The sequence below is a fragment of the Saccopteryx bilineata genome, chromosome 4 (genome assembly GCF_036850765.1).
Source record: "Saccopteryx bilineata isolate mSacBil1 chromosome 4, mSacBil1_pri_phased_curated, whole genome shotgun sequence".
Taxonomy (NCBI): domain Eukaryota; kingdom Metazoa; phylum Chordata; class Mammalia; order Chiroptera; family Emballonuridae; genus Saccopteryx; species Saccopteryx bilineata.
Genome location: NC_089493.1, coordinates 221,638,561 through 221,659,019, shown reverse-complemented (window position 1 = coordinate 221,659,019; position 20,459 = coordinate 221,638,561). Strand labels below are relative to the sequence as shown.

Here is a 20,459-nt window from a genome sequence, read left to right as displayed (position 1 = left end):
AGTGACATGACATTAAAAAAATAACAGGATAGAGGCCCTGGCCGGTTGGCTCAGATGTAGAGTGTCGGCCTAGCGTGCGGAGGACCCGGGTTCGATTCCCGGCCAGGGCACACAGGAGAAGCGCCCATTTGCTTCTCCACCCCTCCGCCGCACTTTCCCTCTCTGTCTCTCTCTTCCCCTCCCGCAGCCAAGGCTCCATTGGAGCAAAGATGGCCCGGGCGCTGGGGATGGCTCTGTGGCCTCTGCCCCAGGCGCTAGAGTGGCTCTGGTCACAACATGGCGACGCCCAGGATGGGCAGAGCATCGCCCCTTGGTGGGCAGAGCATCGCCCCTGGTGGGCGTGCCGGGTGGATCCCGGTCGGGCGCATGCGGGAGTCTGTCTGACTGTCTCTCCCTGTTTCCAGCTTCAGAAAAATGAAAAAAAAAATAAATAAATAACAGGATAGAAAAGAATTAATGAAATAGTACAATATTTAATTTAACCTATCATGACTAATAGAGCTGACAGGTAAACTTTAGCCAACAATATTTTGCAGTAGTTTTAAACATAGTCAGGATAATAATACATGTAAATAGATATAAATACTTTCCATATTTTTCTTATAAGATGTTTGTCAAAGGTTAACGAAATCCTTTTCCCATATGCATGAGAATCTGACCTTCAGTTATCTTTCTAGCTGTAAGTTCCTGAAAGCCTGATAAGATAGTGTCTTAAGTCCGGTTTCCCAGGTAACAGATTTTGAAGTTGCATATGTGAAGTTTGTTAGGGAGTTCCCTTGGGTCACACCTGTAGGGAAGTAAAAAAATAAAAAGAAATTAAAAGGCAGAGCTGAACTACCATACAGTCAAAACAAAGGCTTCATCTAAATCTATGGTGATCTCTGCATCTGAAATGATCTTCAGACATGTCCTGGCTTGAGGCAAGAGATAGGGCCTTTGTAGATTCACATCATCTCAGTCATTGGAAATAAAGTGCCTCAGAAGTGGGATTGTTAATTTAGACAAGATAGCTTTCTTTGGCTGAGAATAATTCCTAGACAGTGCCTCAGTGAAGGTATTAGCGGCCAGTACTCACACAGCTCAGCAAATGATTGCCATTCAACTAAAAGGGGTTCTGGGAAGCATACCACAGCATCCATTCTAAGTGGGTCGTTGCTAGGCAACATTGCCTATGGTAGAAAATTACTTCTGATTGGTAAACTGCATCTGGATTAGAAAGATGTGATAGACTGTAAATACCATAGCTTTGATCTTCCCTGAGGGTAATAACTTGTAATTGGGTATATCCCTTACAGGCAGGAGCCCTGGAAGTCATGCCTATGGAGTTATAGCAAGAGGTATTGGCTGCTGTGGGGGATAAGACTTTTAGTTCAGGATAACTGACTCGTCATCTCTTGCCCTCATTCCTGAGTTAACACCCCCTGGCAAAAGATACAACTCCTGGAAGGCTATGTGGTCTGCTGTAGGAAGGAACCCCTGTGAGGCTCCTACTTCAAACCAATGCCTAATGCTGCCCTGATGGCAAACCATCGTTTCTACCCTGTATTTTTTAGGGTCAGTGGCTGCCAAATATGGCCTAAGTAGTCGGGTCATTATTTAGTTGTGCTTGCAGGTGCCCCTTTAAATGGATATTGTAAACTTTCTTTATCAGTTGGGTCTCAATTTTTAGAACACCTGTTTTAAAACCTAAAACTTAAGAATAATTTAATGATCTTAGAGTTAGGCTGAAATATTTAAGTACTTGGGTCACAAGGGCACTTGAGGTTTCTTTTTCCTGCTGCTTGCAGGCCACTATTACACAGATATTGCCTCCCCAGAGTCTGGAGGTAAAGTCTTAGCTATCATACTAACCTTTGAAAATGGTAGTCTTTATATGTAAACAGTAGAAAGAACTGTTGGTTCTTAGCTCTCCTTTAGTCATTGATGGGTCATTTGGGCCTAGCTGGCAGTTTCTCTTGTATCCTATGAGTCACAGAAGTTTGGCTAAAATTTCCGTTGTAATAACTCATTCCATTCCTTCCTTTCCATAGCTGTGCTATCACCCTGAGCAGTATGTATAATCTTTATCACTGTGGATTACTGAACATGCTACCTTGAAAGTACTTTTTGCCTTTAGGTTTTGTCTTATCTGAGCTGCATTACCTATGAGATCCCAGACTGAATTCCATCATAGAGTTTTGTGTAAGGCTTGTATACTGTTAATGGATAAGCCAGATTTTCCTGAAGTATATATATTATGGTCCCAGAAAATAATAAGAAGGAAGGCTGGATGGAAAGATAGGCTAAAAGGGAAAGACTGGAAGAAATGAGACTAGTTAGGAATCTATTGTAAGAGGACCCAAACTGCAGTGGGAATGAAAAGGATGGGACCAGTAGGCTCTCAAGGAAAAATTGGTGACTATGAGAAGAAAGCAGGGAGAACTTCACTGAGGTCAGATCATATAAATTTATAATGGGCCCTCTGGACTTGATATCAAGACAAGCTATCAGAAGTAAAGAAAGTAATACTACCACCACCCCTTCTATCTTTATGTAACACCCTTCTTAAATTGCATACACATTAAAGATCAAGATAATGCTTACTTCTTACTATCCTTACACCTCCACTTCCAGCACAGAGCCTAATGAGGGCGGGAATAATCTAATCTCCTATACGTTTATATTCTGTCCATGCATAGAAGAATATTTAGAACCATCACTGGTTTTTAAGATTGTTAGTTCTGCCATCTGTCGGCATGTAAAAACTGTTATTTCTCTTCCTGTTTTGTTTTTACATTTGTTTGTTTTGCTTTTGGTATTGGAAATGGGTTTGTTTTGCATTTTTTATTTTATTTTAAATTATAGTTTATTATTTTGTATTGGTTTCACATGTACAGCATAGTAGTTAGACAATCATATTCTTTAAAACTACACCCCCTCCCTCCTGATATTTCTAGTACATACCTGGCAACATACATAGTTATTGCAATATAGTTGACTATGTTCCCTATGCATTTCTTTGATTGTGAGATAAAACTAGGGAGACCAGGTATCTGGGTTTTGTCTGCATTGTTCCAGTTTAGACCTGTTCTCCCAGTACAATTACTGCTAAACTTCTGAGATGAAAAATATAAATATATTGTGTTCATTGTCTAATATCATGACATTCTTGGAGAATTAATCTTTTGGTGTTAAAGCTTCCAAGAAATATTTGTACAAAGCATTTTCATGATCTATTTTAGTTTTCTGATTAATATTATTTAGCTCTTTTAGTTTTTTCTTTTTCATATTATCTAGGTTTTACCAAAAGATGTGTTAGCTATAGAAATAAATACAATAAATGAAGTTATTATAGAACTTCTGTGGTTAAAGCAACATGCATTCATTTATTAAGGTTTAGCAATTTAGGAGAAATGTAAAATGAATTGGTTTTATATATTTAGGTTTTTCCCAGTACTAGAAATAAAATTTGTATGGAAAATCTTATTTTTAAGTATATCTCTTAATATTTTAAAATATTTAGTATTTGTTGCTAATCTGCTTATTTTCAGCCTACAGAGATACTTAAAATCTTTGTAATTTGAATAATTTAGATGTACATATATATAGTTTTAGATGTACATATAGAATTGTATCTGAATTTTTTAGTGTTACAGTTTTATCATAAGACCTCTATAATTTTCTGATATGAACTAATGTCCTTCCTTAGATAATTTTAATTTCTCAGATCCAAAATTCAATTTCCCCTCCAAGATGTGCTTATTTTAAATATTTTATTTCAGAAGATTATAGTAGCAGTTAAGTTTAGCAATATTTTAATAATGTTATATAATACTAATTTATTCTCTAATTTGAATTTTTAATATAATTCATTTGTATTATTATTTTGAATAAGCTATAATCATCTTATTTCTTATGCCACATAAGCAAGCACATAATTTAATTTTTTATTACTATGATAATAATTCCATACAGTATGTAATTTCTGCTATTTGCTTTCTTCATAGGAAAACGCTTCTCCTGAAGAACATGCCCTCTATGTGTGGGACCACTTCATAGCCAAGTCTGCAGCTGAGAATGTTTTTTTTGTTGCTCACAGCTATGGAGGACTTGCTTTTGTTGAACTGGTAAGTGCACATTTAGCTCTATTTTTAATTCCCAAGCTCCTTATAGGTTTACTTTCTCCCTTTTTGTTGGAATTATCACTTTAAGTCACTTTACAATGAATGAAAATAATGTATTTTGAGTGAATAATTTTATGATTTTAAAAAATATATACCTGTTTATTTTGGTAGAGCTTTTAAATGCTAACTAGAAAGCTCTTTGCCTGTTCCTTATTTATTACTTTTTAAAATTTCTAGCCCCAGTTTCTATACATTTAATGATATTTATTTTCTGTTTTATGTGTATATCATTGAACATATATTATCTGTAAGGTGTCAGAAATTTCAAGGTACCCTTTGAATATTTCGGAATATTTTGATAATCTTTACATGACTTTTTGTCTCCAAGGTAGCACTTAATCAGAATCTGCATAATTAAAACTATCAGAAAGTTTTTATTAATCTTCATCTGTGTGGAATTTATTGCTTGACTATAAAAATCTTTGCATTTCAAAATAATCTGATCCTTAGAGTTAAGATTATATATACATGATAGAAAAATGATCAAGATTTCTGAATTTTATCTGTATTATCTGAATGATTAATGAGATAATGTAATCAGTACTGAAAATGCACTGATAAAGAACTTGTGCCTTCATGCCAGTAACCCCTTATGTCACAGGAAGTACCAGTGCTGCAATAAAATGATTAATTTTATTAACACGCATTTGAATTTTGTTTCACTTATTTATGCATTCATTGGTTGATTTTTTTACGTGCCCTGACCAGGGATTGAACCTACAACCTTGGTGTATCAGGACAACAGTCAACCAGTACCTGGCCAGGGTGATACATTTGATAATTTTTGTAAATCCAGTAGCTTCAAGTGGACATTACACAGGCACAGCATTGGTTGTCTAAGTTTTGTTTCTAAACTTTGCTATGTATTTCTCTTTTCGTGGGAATTAAATAAATTTCCATGGCCTTTTCAACTTTCCTACACTTCATTACTTACCCACGTAATTTAGCTGTTAAACTGGTGGTGACACCTGAAAATAATTTTGCTGACCTAAATTTATATATACTCGGACTCCCTTAAGATATAGAAATAAGTTAAATCGTTTATTTCTTAAATTGATTTCACTTTTTAGAAATGATTTCTAATACCTTTAATTCTGTTGAATTTATTTTAATATATAATGGATATTTTAAGATAGCTAAGAAACTGGTATGAAGTACTTTTTAAAATGTGAATGTCGTCTTTTAAATTATTCTTTTAGCCCTACAGCTACACACAAACATATAATGCGCGCATTTTTCTTTGCATCCCACCAAATTACTTAAAACATGAAATTTCATTGATATCTACAGTAATAATGTAAAATATGTCTGAAAACCTACAAGACTAATCAAATTTAAGATTTCTGTAAAACATAAATTCTCGTTTGTTTTTTTTTTTACTTTAAGACAGTTTATAAAGTTCTTTTGTACATCAAAAAATTGGAATTTAAGTGAATTTTGGACAGTTTTTAAAATGAACTTAAGATGCCATGTAACAGATGACCAGTGTGTCGGTCCTGTATTGCCTGTCCTTCTTGTCACACACTGGTGGATGTTTCTCCACTTTTGTTCCCCTTTAATATAAAGCACAGAGATGTTTCAGAACAAGACTTGACTTCTGACCTTGAGGCTATTGGGGTCAGGGTCCTCAGGGCCTGTGAAATTATCACAAGCTGAGCCAAAGTTTTTCTCCATCACAGGAAGTAACCAGTAAGTAAGAAGTTAAAAAGGAGCTTTGTCAGAGAGACAAGATGGTCTCAGGAAGGGTCAGCTTCTGTAGTCTGCTGTCTCCGCAGGAGGTGCATGCATGGGAGGAGGAATAGAATATAACCACTGGCACATCACGTGTCTGTCAGGCAACATCGGGCCTGAGGAGTCTATTTCATGTAATATACCTTGTTCAGGATTTAAGATATTAATGGCAATTATCTCAACTTCATGTCTTTGCTAGTGTTTGTGAAGTAATGGGGGTTACTGTTGGTGGCAACTGAAGAAAATATGGTTCTGAACCTGGTATTATGGATTCCTCAAAAAAATAATTGTATTCCAGTAACTTTTATAGAAATTTTTGACAATGTTTGATTAATATATATAAGGCCATTATGTTTCTATTTAATTTCAAAAGGATTTTTTAAAGATAGCATTGATAAAGAAAAAAGAATTGAAATATTTTCCAACCTTTTGCTTTTGTCTAAATCTGAGTAATATTCTTACCTATTCTCTCCAATATTCTTGATGTTTAAAATGTTGACAGATATTCAATCTCTCTGGATATTTCAACATAACTGTAACATAGGAAATTGTTTTACATGGATTTAAAATTTTAATATTAACTTTATAAGAAAGTAAATATCTTACATTATGGTTTAGTTTTTTGTCTCAATAATACATTATATACATCAGATATTAAATCCTTTGGATTTCAATAAAGTTAAACCTTTTTAAAAGAGTCATAAAGTTGTACTCCTGATGTAAACCACTCTACCTACACACATGCACATCTTAGGGAACAGTCCTCATTTGTAACGTCGTGTTTGAAGGTATGAAGATTGTTTTCCTACCATTTTCATACAAGTTTACATTCTTTTTTTTTTCAAGTCATAAATTTTAGTAAAATTTATTTTAAATATAAACTGTGTAGATAATACAGCTTCAGTAATATTACTAGTAGTGCTTATTGATTGGAAAATAGGTACTGGTCAGGACCTATTCTAAAATGTATCTTGCAGTTTACTAAATTTAAATTGTTTTCAAGTATCATTTAAAATTAAATGTGCTGCTAGTAGAAATCTGAAAATAAATTACTTTTAAATTTAGAGCTTTTACAACTTGCTAATTGTTGTTTTTGAAAGTTGAGAACATAATTTATAATTTTATTCTACCTTAAAGTATTAAATTTCTCCTGAAGAACGCATCATAGTTAAGAGATTTATTTGCAAAACCAATGTTCATTTTATGATAGTAAATCTTGGGTCTTGATCAGCCTAGCCTCATAAAGACAGTGTGCAGTTTACTGTAACAATAAGACAAGTGATACTAAAACCATGCCTCTCATTGTTTTTATTCTCATCATACAGTAACAGCTCTCAAGTTTCCAATTCTCTAAGCTTTCTGTGATCCTAATAAAAATAGATGTTGATAAGATAGCTCTGGTAGCAATTCCAACATTCAATCATTAGAGGCAAATGGAAGGAACTACTTATTTTATGAATTGATAATCATTTTTTAAAAGTAACATATCTGCCCTTTGTTATCTTTCAGTGTATTAAAAATAGCACCAATATAAGAAAATAATACCAGCATATAAAATTACTGTTATAAAGCCATCGTTTACAAAATCTTACATTTCTGTGATAGAAATTGTTTTATACAATGATAGAATTAGTAATCATAATCAGAATGCATTTACCAAATTCATTCAGACAGACATCAACAAATAATGCAGCTTACTTTTGCCTTATATTGATTGTCAAGGTTTGAACTTATTTGTTGGAAATTAGCTGTCATTAAAAAACAATGCAGTTTTGAGCTTTTTTGTCTTCTCTTTCACCAGCCACTTTGATGAAGTAATTTTATTGCTTCTGTTGTTGGTCATTTCAGAGTGCTTTGCTCTTGTCTTCCCAGGTGATTGTTTGACAAAATCAAGCCGCTTTAAAATGTCTTTTAATTGGTAATGAGTTAGCTTTTCTAGTTCATAACCAGTTTCTAATCTCAGTTCACCTTACCTTTCCCGTTTGCAGTGCTCAATCAGTTTGCATTCACATGCCTTTCCTTGGTCAAAATGAGTGCTGGTATTTTTTATAAAACACATTAAACAGTTGTAGTAAATATATTTTACTAGTTTATTGAATCATCTCAGCTGATATAAATTTAGTATTTTTTCTAATTTTATTTCCTTTTATATGTACATGACCATCATTAAAAACATAGTTAGAAATGTCTGAAAACTGTTACTTTTGAAACTGTATCTCTGCCTGCTTTTGATTTTTTTCTCTCTACATGCTTGATTGGCACATCCCTTGCATGTGAATTAAAGAATGAGGGGAACTCTGCTTTCCTGGCATTGTTCCACGCTGGGCTCTAGCCTCCAGGCAGGCTTCGCTGACCTTCAGCAGCTGATAGAGGACTAGTTTTTGGACATAACTGTGAGGACTCTCACCCTCAATCTTATCTGAGTTGATCTTTTAAAATTGCCTAGAGTAAGATTTGGATTAACACTGAAGAGAAAATGGAATGGGGCTTAAAAATTAGTTTTTACCTTTGTTGACACTAGGTAACTATGACCTTAAAGAAGCATTAATTACATCTTGTCTACATAAACAAAATAAATTAGATATTGATAGGATGCCTACTTAATGTGATCAGTGGGAGTAGCTAAAGCAGGGGTCCCCAAACTTTTTACACAGGGGGCCAGTTCACTGTCCCGCAGACCGTTGGAGGGCCGGACTATAAAAAAAACTATGAACAAATCCCTATGCATACTGCACATATCTTATTTTAAAGTAAAAAAACAACAACAACAAAAAAAAAACAGGAACAAATACAATATTTAAAATAAAGAACAAGTAAATTTAAATCAACAAACTGACCAGTATTTCAATGGGAACAATGGACCTGCTTTTGGCTAATGAGATGGTCAATGTGCTACTCTCACTGACCACCAATGAAAGAGGTGCCCCTTCTGGAAGTGCGGCAGGCCGGATAAATGGCCTCAGGGGGCCGCATGTGGCCCGCGGGCCGTAGTTTGGAGACCCCTGAGCTAAAGGTTGGGCTCTTGGGAATTAAGAATTGAGGAAATAAACCCAAGAAAAATTGAGCCATAATAATATCAAAGTAATTCAGGCCAAAATGCTTCTTAAAAACCTACTCTAAAGTTTAGGTAATTTTACAACATAATCAACAGTTCAAAGGCTATAGAAATGTTTACCTGAAACCTATGTACTCTTATTGATCAGTGTCACCCTGTTAAAGTTAAATTTCTAAATAAAAATTAAAAGGAAATAGAAAATAAATGTAATTCACTAAAAAGCTATTTTTAATATAACTTGAATTTCTCAGTTGGTTCTCTACATGCTACAAATAGCATGTTTACGCATGGGATGATTACAGCTTGTATGGGATGTTATCTTAATTTTCTAGTTTCATATGAAATCTGCTTACTTTTTCAAGCTATCTGTATGGTCTTTAAATAGAGGAATCAGAGGTTATATTATTTTTGCCTCCGCTATTCATTTTTATTCCTGCTTGCCCATCTTGTAGATAATCATCTTTTTCTTTTTTATATTGAGAAATTTTTAAAAAATATTTATTGTATTGATTTTAGAGACAGTGGAAGAGAGAGAGGAAGAGAAAGAGAGACAGGGACATGGAGCTGCTCCTGTATGTGCCCTGACCGGAGGTCAAACTGACAACCTCTGTACTTCAGGACGATGTTCTAACCAACTGAGCTATCTGGCCAAGGCTAGATACCACCATCTTTTGATTGATTGTTGACAACACTAATTATAGGAGTTAGTTGCAAGAGTCTAACCAATGAAGGGTTTTACCAACATAGAAGCAGTGGTAGTAGTAAGGGAGAAGCACACATTGGAGATGTTAAGGAGACTGGTTCTCATTGGTTAGTGACAATGGAGTGGGTAAAGCTGCATGAGAAAGAAGAGGGTATACTATCTCCTTCCCCAAACATGGCTACAGGAGCATATCACAGTGGATGTGAAGGGAATCCAAGCACAACAGATAAAGAGTAATGAACAGTGATTATGAAGATATATAGATATTTGGGGAAAATGTTTGCACATACTGGATATTTAGTAATTATAGTTAATAGAATAAATGAGATATCAAACCAGAATATTTTTTAAAAGTTACATATTACATATATGATTTGGTAAGCTCCACAGGAATTACCTAAGTATTGAGGTTTGATTTTTCTTTAACTTTCATTCAGATAATTTTTAATATGTACTAGGAGGCCCCACTGTTTAAAAGAATAACTCGCTGTGTTAATGTTTATGTTACCTTAGCTCCTTTTGTCCCACATGTAACCAGCTGACACTTTTGTCAGGGTCTTCTTCTCTGAAATCTTTTCTTTCTATGACTTTAAGACCCCCTGAATAATCTGATTATCTCATTCCAACTATATTTTTCCCAGTAAAAACTTTCAGTTCTAGCCTAATTTTCTTACTGCCTTTGTTTCATCGCGCTGCACCTCTCCCTGACCTTAAGCCCAGTGTAGTGTAAGAACAAGAAATCTGGAAGAAGATGACTGACCTGGTTTGAATCCTACTTCTAACACCTACAAATTATGATAAGTTGGGTCAAGTCCTTTGTGTGTATCCTCCTCTGTAATTACCCATAGCAAAGTTTAAGGATTAAATTAGAAAATTCTTGGTTACTAGGAATTAAATCAATGTCAGCCGAATGTGAGTCTTGAATGCCCACTGGTTATGCTCAGTCTCATTTTTGCTAATGACACTGCTTCCTCCAAAGTGAAAGAATTTCTCTCCTTACTAGAGTTTTCATAAAATGAACCCAATTAATTCTCCTTTTTTCTGTAGCATTTATAAGTTTTATAATTTAAATCTTTAGTACATATTAATTTACTTTTCTTAAAAGTTATCTTTTATCTCTATTATCTTACCCAAATCATCTGGAAACAACTTGAGGAGAGTCTAATATTGTTATTTCCCCCACTTCAAGATGAGAACAATATATACTATAGCAACATGAACAGTCTTAAATATCTATATAGTTAATTGACTGATATACAGAGTAAGCATTAGTAGTAATTCTTTTACTAATGAAACTTACTCATTCTTCCTAACCTTTATTTAAATATTGGTGGATTTGGAAATTCTTCATATTATTATTTTACATTAGACAGTATTACCCTTTTTGTTCTGTCTTAGTCTCATGGAGGCTCCTCTCTGCTGGTGTTCCCAATAGTAGGCTGACTGAAAATATTGCTACTTTTTGCCTTCTCAGTTAAAGAGGAAAGTTATTAAACTAAGTTATAAATTTGCAGCCTCGTAATGTTACGTGCCAGTGTGAGGAATAAGTCCAGGAATCTTCTTCACTTTATCACCAATCATGAATTTAACATTACTTTTTTATTTAATAATTAGCTTACTTTTGCTTGTTTCTACTTTTTTAACTTTTAAAAACTTTGAGATATAGTATACATGTTTATTGAGATATCATATAATGGAGAATTATTGAGCTATATTAAGATATAATCACATACCATAAAATTTATCTTTTAAAGTATACAATTCTATAGTTTTTAGTATATTTACAGAATTGTACATCTATCACCACTAACTTTAGAACATTTTCCTCACCCCCAAAGAAACTGCACATTAAAATTTTTGTCCATTTTTAAATTGTGTTGTTATTTTACTGTTCAGTTGTGAGACTTTTTTATTTATTCAGGATACAAGTTCCTTATCAGATATACTACTTGCAAATATTTTCTCCTATTCTATGAATTATCCTCTCACTTTCTTGATGATGTTCTTTGAAGTACAGAATTTTTCTTATTTTGATGAAGTCCAATTTATATAGTTTTGCTTTTATCACTCGAGTTAATTTCTGTACATTTTATGAAGTAGGGATTCAAGTTAATTCTTTTAAATGTAAATATTAATTTGTCTGAGTGCCATTTGTGAAAAAGTTATTCTTTCCTCTTCCATTTGTATTAGTACCCCCGACTGTAAATTTTGTTTCATTGATATACATGTTTGTCCTTGTAAACCTACCACACCAGCTTGATTGCAGTAGCTTTGCAGTAAGTTTTGACATTGGAAATTGTGACTCCTCCAACTTGGTTCTTTTTGAAGCTTTTTGGCTATTCTAAATACATTTTTATATGAATTTTAGGGTCAAGTTATCAGTTTCTACAAAAAAAAGAAGCTGGGATTTTAATTGGAATTAAATCTGTAGCTCAATTTATGGAGTATTGATATAATATTAAGCCAATCCATGAACATGGGCTATCTTTCTATTTATTTGTGTGTTTTAAAATGTTTTATTGTTTTCAGTGTACAAGTCTTACACCTACTTTGTTATATTTATCCCTACATATTTTATTAATTTTGATTCTATTCTAAATAAAATTGTTCTTTTTTTCATTTTTAATAAGTTTATTGGGGTGACACAGGTTAAAATTATACAGGTTTCAGATGCACATCATCAATATACTCTCTTGTGTCTTCGCTATCCCAAGTCGAGTCTCCATCCATCAACATTTATCTCCCCTGTACCCTCTTCAACCTCTCCTGTCCCTCTGGCAGTTTTTTAAATTTTATTTTCAGATCATTCATTGCTAGTGTATAGAAGTAAGATTTGATTTAGAAATATAGAAATTGATTTTGGGGTATTGGTTTTGTATTCTACAACCTTGCTGAACTAATTTAATAGTTTTATTAGTTTTTTCATGCATTCCTTAGGAATTTCTGTGTTCAAGATTATATAATTTGTGACAAAAGATAGTTTTACTTTTTCCTTCCCAATATGGCTGCCTTTTGGGGGGGAGTAATGTCTTAATTGTCTTGTCCAGTTCAGTGATGAATAGAAAATAGCTAGAGTGGGCATCCATTTGTTCCTGACCTTAACGGGAAAACACTCATTGTTTCACCATTGTGTATGCTGTTACTTTTGATTATTTTCATACCTGATAGATCATTTCCACTATGGACCTAAATATGCTCCTTAATGTTTATATTTCTCAGTCACATCAAGATTAGGTTGTTTAGGCCCTGGCTGGTTGGTTCAGTGGTAGAGCGTCAGCCTGGCGTGCGGGGACCCGGGTTTGATTCCCGGCCAGGGCACATAGGAGAAGCCCATTTGCTTCTCCACCCCCCCTCCTTCCTCTCTGTCTCTCTCTTCCCCTCCCGCAGCCAAGGCTCCATTGGAGCAAAGATGGCCGGGGCGCTGGGGATGGCTCCTCGGCCTCTGCCCCAGGCGCTAGAGTGGCTCTGGTTGCGGCAGAGCGACGCCCCGGAGGGGCAGAGCATCGCCCCCTGGTGGGCAGAGCGTAGCCCCTGGTGGGCGTGCTGGGTGGATCCCGGTCGGGCGCATGCGGGAGTCTGTCTGACTGTCTCTCCCCGTTTCCAGCTTCAGAAAAATACAAAAAAAAAAAAAAAGAAAAAGATTAGGTTGTTTAGTAGGCTGAAATGGAAAAAAAAAAAATTCACTAATCGTTTATGAGAATCTTTTAGTAGAGTAAAGGATCCATATTACACCATTGGAATTACCTTTGCAGGAGGCATTTTTAATATCCACATAGACGGGCTCCATTCAGATTTTACTGTCCTGCATCTGTGTAGCTGAGAGATTGGACAGTCTATCTCTTGATGCAACAAAGACTGCCAGGAAATCACTGGTAAAATTAGCATAATAACATCTTAAGGAGTACCCAGGGAAATTGACATATTAATTTGTTAGATATAAATCTCTCTGTGAGAAATATTTCTTTTTCCATTGGTTTCATGAAAGATCTTAATGAGAGATTTTGTATTTTATTGCAGATATGAGAGCATGATTGACTATTGTAAGGCTTTTTGTAAAAGAGGGACTGTAGGAAAACACATTTCAGTTAATAATAGGGTTTTTTTCTCCTGTTCTGACCACCTTATGATGATCAGTTAATGTAAGCACTTCCCCAAATAAGATTCCCAACCACAGTGACACCTCTGATTTGACACAAGTGAAAAGAGCTCTTAGAGAACAAAACATTTTGAAATAAAAACTTTTCAACTTCTTAGAAGTTAGACCTCAATCTTTATTAAGTAATTTACACAGATTAACACAAGAGAGGCAGGTAGACTCAAACTCATAGCATACTAGCTCCATGTTAAGGTAAAGCTTGAGAAGCAAGAATGGAAGCGATATCTGGGCAAAGGTTTAATTACTAGAGTTCTAGTCCTGAACTTGGTTATGGTTTCTGTTATTACACTGAATAAGTTAAATCTCATATCCTCTAGAATTTAGTTTGCCTATTTCATTAATTAGTGTTTTCAGATTTCTTCTTAGTTTTCCATACCTTATTTGAATTTTTCTCATAACAAAATTTATTAAAGAGCATTATAGTACAAAAAATTGCTATTTAATATTTTGGTGCCAACTTTATAATTGAGTGAAATGATTAAAGAGTATTCTAATTTCAAATACCTAGTTAATGTCTAAGTAGCACAAATCTTGAACTCCTAAACCACTAGAGTTCTAGAGGTTTAGTGGTTTAGGAACAGCTAATTTGCTGAAGATTGGCTTTGGGGGGGAGTAGAGGAGAATCAGCACTAAGTATGTATCCATAGAGCACAGTCAACTCAGGTTTGAATCGGGAGGTATAATCTGGTTGCAGGGGACAGAAAATTAAGGCATTGGGTAATAACTGAGAAAATATGACGTAGTCATTGGTTCTAAGAGTACCTTTTCTCCCTGACCTTGCCCACCTTAATGTCTTATAGGGAAAGAAGGAAGAAATAATAACAGGGTTCAGCACTTGGGAAAGGATAAATAAAGCAAGGTTTGAGGCTTCAACCATTGGCTGAGGATTTAGAAATGGAATCCTTTCCTGAAAAAGACAGTAAGCAAAATAATCACAAGGACTATGAAGTAATGAATCAAGGCAGAAGTCCAATTCATGTGGCTTAGGTCATAAAGAGATAGAGTAGAATACTGCATTCCAAGGTCATTTAGATACCCAGGGTTTATCCTTGATACACTGGTCATCACGTTTCAGTAGCAATAAAGGAGATGAGATGGAAAGAGCTATCATTTTTCCTGCTCTCATGGCTCTGAGGTTATCACACTGTTGGTCTAAAACTTTCCTTGAGCCCCCAAAAAACAAAATGATACTCTACTAAGCCACTGTGATATTAATTTTAGAATTGGGACTTTTAACCCCTACATTTATGTCAATTCTTTTTAACCTCATGTTGTTTATTATAGAGTTTCTATACTTTTCCTTTGAATGAATTTAGATCACAGTAAAGCCACCTGGACCACTTAAATTTTACTTTATAGGAATTATTTTTGGAGTTATGATTGAATATTATGCTTTGAAAACAAGAAATGGTTTAGAAAACTATTGAAGATATTCATTCACTTATTTAATTGAACTGGACAAGTACCGAGATAAAATCCCTGGCCTCCAGAAGGATATAGTCTAAACAGGAAGTACATTTAAATAGAGAGTAATATAACAAGATAATTGTGAAGTGGGATGATTGTCCAGAGCTCATTACCTTACCTTCCCAATATAAAGATCCATATAGTATATTTGTCTGAGTTTAGTATTCATTGTTGCTGTTGATAAACAGATAATGTCCTTTCAGAAAATAACTAGTGTGCATTTTTACCTTTTTGTCTTATAAACCCAGGACTATGGTTAGTTTTCTTATTATTCATTATTCCCAGCCTTGATCTCTTATTCATTGTTTCTTTTGCTTCAAGGCACCTCAGAATGCTTTTCTTCATTGGCATAGAATAAATAACTAAACCATTATTTTCTCTGGTTCCTACTACGCTCCCTAACCTGGCTGGACCTATAAGTACATACACAATAATTACTTCGTGATCCTAGATAACATAGATATCAGAAGCAGGTCTCAAGTGGTGCTTTATTGGATCAGAAACAGAATAGAGTCTGGACATTCATATAAAGCCACAAGATCGAACAAAGCAAGATGGAGGAGAGAATAAAGTAGATCATTTAAGATGACAAATGTACATTTAAAGTCGGTATGGTGGAGTGTGTCGGAGGTACAGTTTATAACCCTGAAATTATGGACATTTGGAAGGACCATTAATGGAAACTGATCAGTGAATGCAGAAAATCAACTAAGAAAATATGGAAATCTCTGATTAAGCAAAGTAGCCAAACTTGAACTTGGTTATGTTTTCTGTTATTACACTGAATAAGTTAAATCTCATATCCTCTAGAATTTAGTTTGCCTATTTTATTAATTGATGTTTTCAGATTTCTTCTTAGTTTTCCATACCTTGTTTTAATTTTTCTCATAACAAAGTTTATTAAAGAGCATTATAGTACAAAAAATTGCTATTTAATATTTCAGTGCCAACTTTATAATTGAGTGAAATGATTGAAGAGTATTCTAATTTCAAATACCTAGTTAATTTCTAAATAGCACAAATCTTGATAGCTAACTTCTAACATTTTATCTCCAAATTTCTATACTACATTAATCAGACATCTGGATTGGAGAAAACTTGATATTTATCCTTCCAAAGGGGAAGCACACACTGTACAGAAAGATAGAGCACACACTCAGCTTTCTCTCACAGTAAAAATTTCCTAGCTTGGCTTCTTCTCTGTTACAAGGTATCTAGGGATGCTTTGTAATTGTAGATGTTGGTTTTCTAACAGTTTCTAATAGATTATTTGCTATAACAAAGAAACCTTGACTTTTTCTGCAAAGTGTGCCTGTAAATTGTAGTAGAATGAAATCCCTCACCACTGTATTGCCCTTGTTGTATTACTGCTCAATTTACATCAGAAAAAATTTGTGGTTCCAATACCATTAATAGTATAATAATAGTTTCAACCACTCTAACAGGCTCTGTGTCAAATTTTCAGTTTAGCTTTGCATTATACATTTTTAGGACATCTATCTAAATATTAAATATATAGTAATATATTAGATATCTTTAGCATATTATAATTCTTAACATTTGGTAACACTTGTGTTTTCTCTCAGATTTTACAATAGAATCTCAAGCAATACTGATAACCTTCATATCTGATTGCTGTGTTAGAGCCCTCTTTCAGTCTCCTAGAGCCCCATCAGTGCTATTATAATAGTACCCATAGAATCTGTCAGCCAGCCATTGGTACTAAGACTTCCTTAGGTTAAGAAAAATTCTAAGCAAGTCATAGCAGTATCTTTGAAAATGAACATTTAAAAAAGAACTATTATTTAAGCATGTCTTACAAATCAGAATGCAGTGGCATTATTGTATTCATCATCAATGTCACTAATGCTTAAATTGTACTTAGTGTGCACCAGACACTGTTCTAAGCCTATCGTTTATACAACATACTTTATCTCATTAAAATCTACATAATAACTTTATAAAGTAAGTACTGTAATTATCTCCATTTTATAATGAGAAACATTTGATTTTTTTGTTGTTGTTAAAATTATGACCTTTCACTTTCTTCTTGTGGGTTTTTGTTTCTCCTTTTCTCAGGTACCTATGCAGAATAGTATAATATACTAAGTGTAGTGACTCTTATCTCTAAAACAACATCCTGGTTCTTCATGTATTTCATGATTTAATTCTACATTTTTCTGTTGAATTACATGGTGATTTAGTTTTAATTCTCTATTCTGTTTTGCTGCTTATTCTATTCTATGCCTTCCAAGCAGACTTTCCATTTTGATCAATTTTTTATTATTTTTAACTTTTCCATTGATTTAAGAGAGAGGAAAGGAGAGAGGGGCAGAATGGGAGAGAGAAGCATCAGCTCATGGTTCCACTCAGTTGTTCCATTCAGTTGTGCACTCAGTAGTTGCGTCTCATATGTGCTCTGACCTGATATCAAACTCACAACCTCTATGCACTGCACTGACGCTCTATCCACTTAGTCACCCTGCCAGATTAATCAATTCTTAATTGCCCAATCTAATGAAGGGGAAAGAAGATGTATAAACTTGAAAATAATAGGCAAACCCAAGTCATTTATATTTAGATTTGAATATATTTTGATGTAGAGTTCTGGAAATTGTTTAAGCAGAAAAAATTAAAAATGCTTTATGAATTTCTGGAAAGCAGATGAATTTCCTTAGCCACGCCCCTTGTTGGCTCTTTGTAGCGCATTCCATGCTAGAAATAGACAGCTGTCTTCCAATGCCAGTTAACTAGAATTGACTTTTGAATCTTACTGTAACAATTTTTGCTAGCAGTGCTTTCCCCTTTGCATTATCCATTTCTGTAAGTTACATGTGGGAGTAACAGCTATATAGCAAAACACCTACCAAATATCAGACATCATTTCAAGTGCTTTGTAGATACTAACTTATGTAATCCTTATAGCAACTCTATGATGTAGGTATTATTACTCAACGATGTAGGTATTATTATCCTCAGTTCTAAAGGAGGAAACTGGAGTGCCAAAATATTATATTTATATTAAGCACTAAGATCACACAACCAGATCACACAACCAGCAATTGTGGAGCCAGAATTTAAACCTAAGCTTTCTGGCTCCTCATAACCATTATACATACTGCCACTCAGAAAAGAGCTCTACTTTACTTAGGGTACCACTAAATTTGCTCATTAAGCATTGTTTTTGGAGGGCATTGTACAGTGTATGTTTAATTCTATTAGATAGGTATTATTAGACCTGTTTTACAGATAAAGGACTCAGAAAAATTGAGGAACTTGTCTAAAGTTGCACATCAAAGGTCAGAGCCAGACTTGAAATCCAGTGAATCTAAAAGCAAAATCCAATCTATGAATCAGTGAATTTATCCATGAAACATTCTTTCTCTGATGGGTGTGTTTTAAAAAAATGCATGAAATAAATTTATAATAAATTATGATAATTTTTAATTAAGGAGACTTTCCATTTAAAGAAATTCTGCATTTATATTGGTAAAGCACAGAATTCTTTAGTAAACTACAAATCATACATGACATATTTTCAAAATTGAGACTGCTTTTAAAAGCAAAAAGCACATTGTGCAGATTTATATAATGATAGAATTCCTTTATTCAGTGCCTTTCACAATGTCAGTACATCAAATACTAGAATGATAATATTCTAAAATTTTAATTTTTTCTTACATAATTGTGAAAATGTAACAACTTAAGTATTGTAATAAAATGCTTATACATGATGATTTGTTCATTTGTATTTTATTTATGGTAAAATGAACTTTACATTTCATTTTGAATATCAGACTACTTAGAATTCTTATATTTGTAATTAAAATTGTAAAAAGGAAGCATTTGCGTTCCTATAATGAACCTGCTACTACATGCCTTTCTGGTTGGTTATAAGCACTTCATCTGATAAATCAAATACACGAAAGGCTATAAAAGAGTATTATATTGCTTTGATTTGAAATATGCTTTCTCCATATAAATAGTGAAGTTTTTTTATAAAGCTTTAAATCTAAAGAGGATTAAAGAAATAACTGATGTATTTAGTTATGCCTTAGGGGAGAAAAATCTTACTGGAGTAAACTGAAATTTAGTGTGGAATACACTAAGAAAATGTGAAATATAAAAAGTAAGCTATTTTTGTTCTGCACAGTCTCAATATCTTCCCATTGGCTAAATAAACTAGTGTCTTAAGATATCTATGCTTTTTTTTAACAATTAAATAAATAGCACTAAATATGAACTTTACAATAGATGTTTGATTTTCACATTTTATATAGTGCCAAAGAAAGTTCATACATCAATAGCTAAAAGGAAAATGATATCTTTTATTTTTAATATTAGAAATATTTGCTACATATCTGATAGAAAATGCATCTGTAGCTACACTTTTAAAGTTAAAATTCCAAAGTAGAAGACAGTTAAAGTAAATGTACTGGTCGGTATTTATAGAATTTTTTGAGGCCCTGGCCCAGTTGGCTTAGCAGTAGAGTGTTGGCCTGGCATGTGTAAGTCTCAGGTTTTATTTCTGGTCAGGGCACACAGGAGAAGTGACCATCTGCTTCTCCACCCCTGCCACTTCCCCTTCTCTCTCTTTCTTTCTCTCTCTCTTCCTCTCCCACCTTGGCTTAATGGCTTAATGGTTCAAGCACATTGGCCCTGAGCACTGAGGATGGCTCCATGGCCCCACCTCAGGAACTAAAAATAGCTCAATTGCTGAGCAACAGAGCAGTGGTCACAGATGGGCAGAGCATCACCTGGTAGGGGGCTTGCTGGGTAGATCCAGGTCAGGTGCATGTGGGAGTCCATCTGTCTGCCTCCCTGCCTCTCACTTAGTTAAAAAAATAAAAAGTAGTTTTTTTATTTGCTTAGCTGTGTATGTTATAGTTCCTGGTATTATAATTCCTATTTAAAATATGATTTTGATTCCTTTTATGTAATGAAAGGTTTGTTGTGTTTTTTTTTTAAAGATTTTGTTTATTTATTAGAGAGAGGAAAAAAGACAGAGAGAGAGATAGAGAGAGAGAAGGGGAGGAGCAGGAAGCATCAAGTCCCATATGTGCCTTGACTCGGGAAGCCAGGGTTTTGAACCAGCACCCCAGCGTTTCCAGGTTGACGCTTTATCCACTGCGCCACCACAGGTCAGGCTGTTGTGTTTTTTTAATGTGAAATTTCTAAGAAGAA

General features: G+C 34.3%; 1 protein-coding gene across 4 annotated transcripts in view; it reads left to right on the top strand.

Annotated features, from left to right (window-relative positions):
* The window catches only part of ARB2A (ARB2 cotranscriptional regulator A), a 497,335-nt gene that overhangs the window by 267,566 nt on the left and 209,310 nt on the right, over positions 1-20,459 (top strand). For all 4 annotated transcript variants that reach the window (XM_066273820.1, XM_066273818.1, XM_066273817.1 and 1 more), the window contains one exon: positions 3,987-4,106. In XM_066273820.1, coding sequence (XP_066129917.1) covers positions 3,987-4,106 — 120 coding nt within the window. The remainder of the gene's footprint in view (positions 1-3,986; positions 4,107-20,459) is intronic.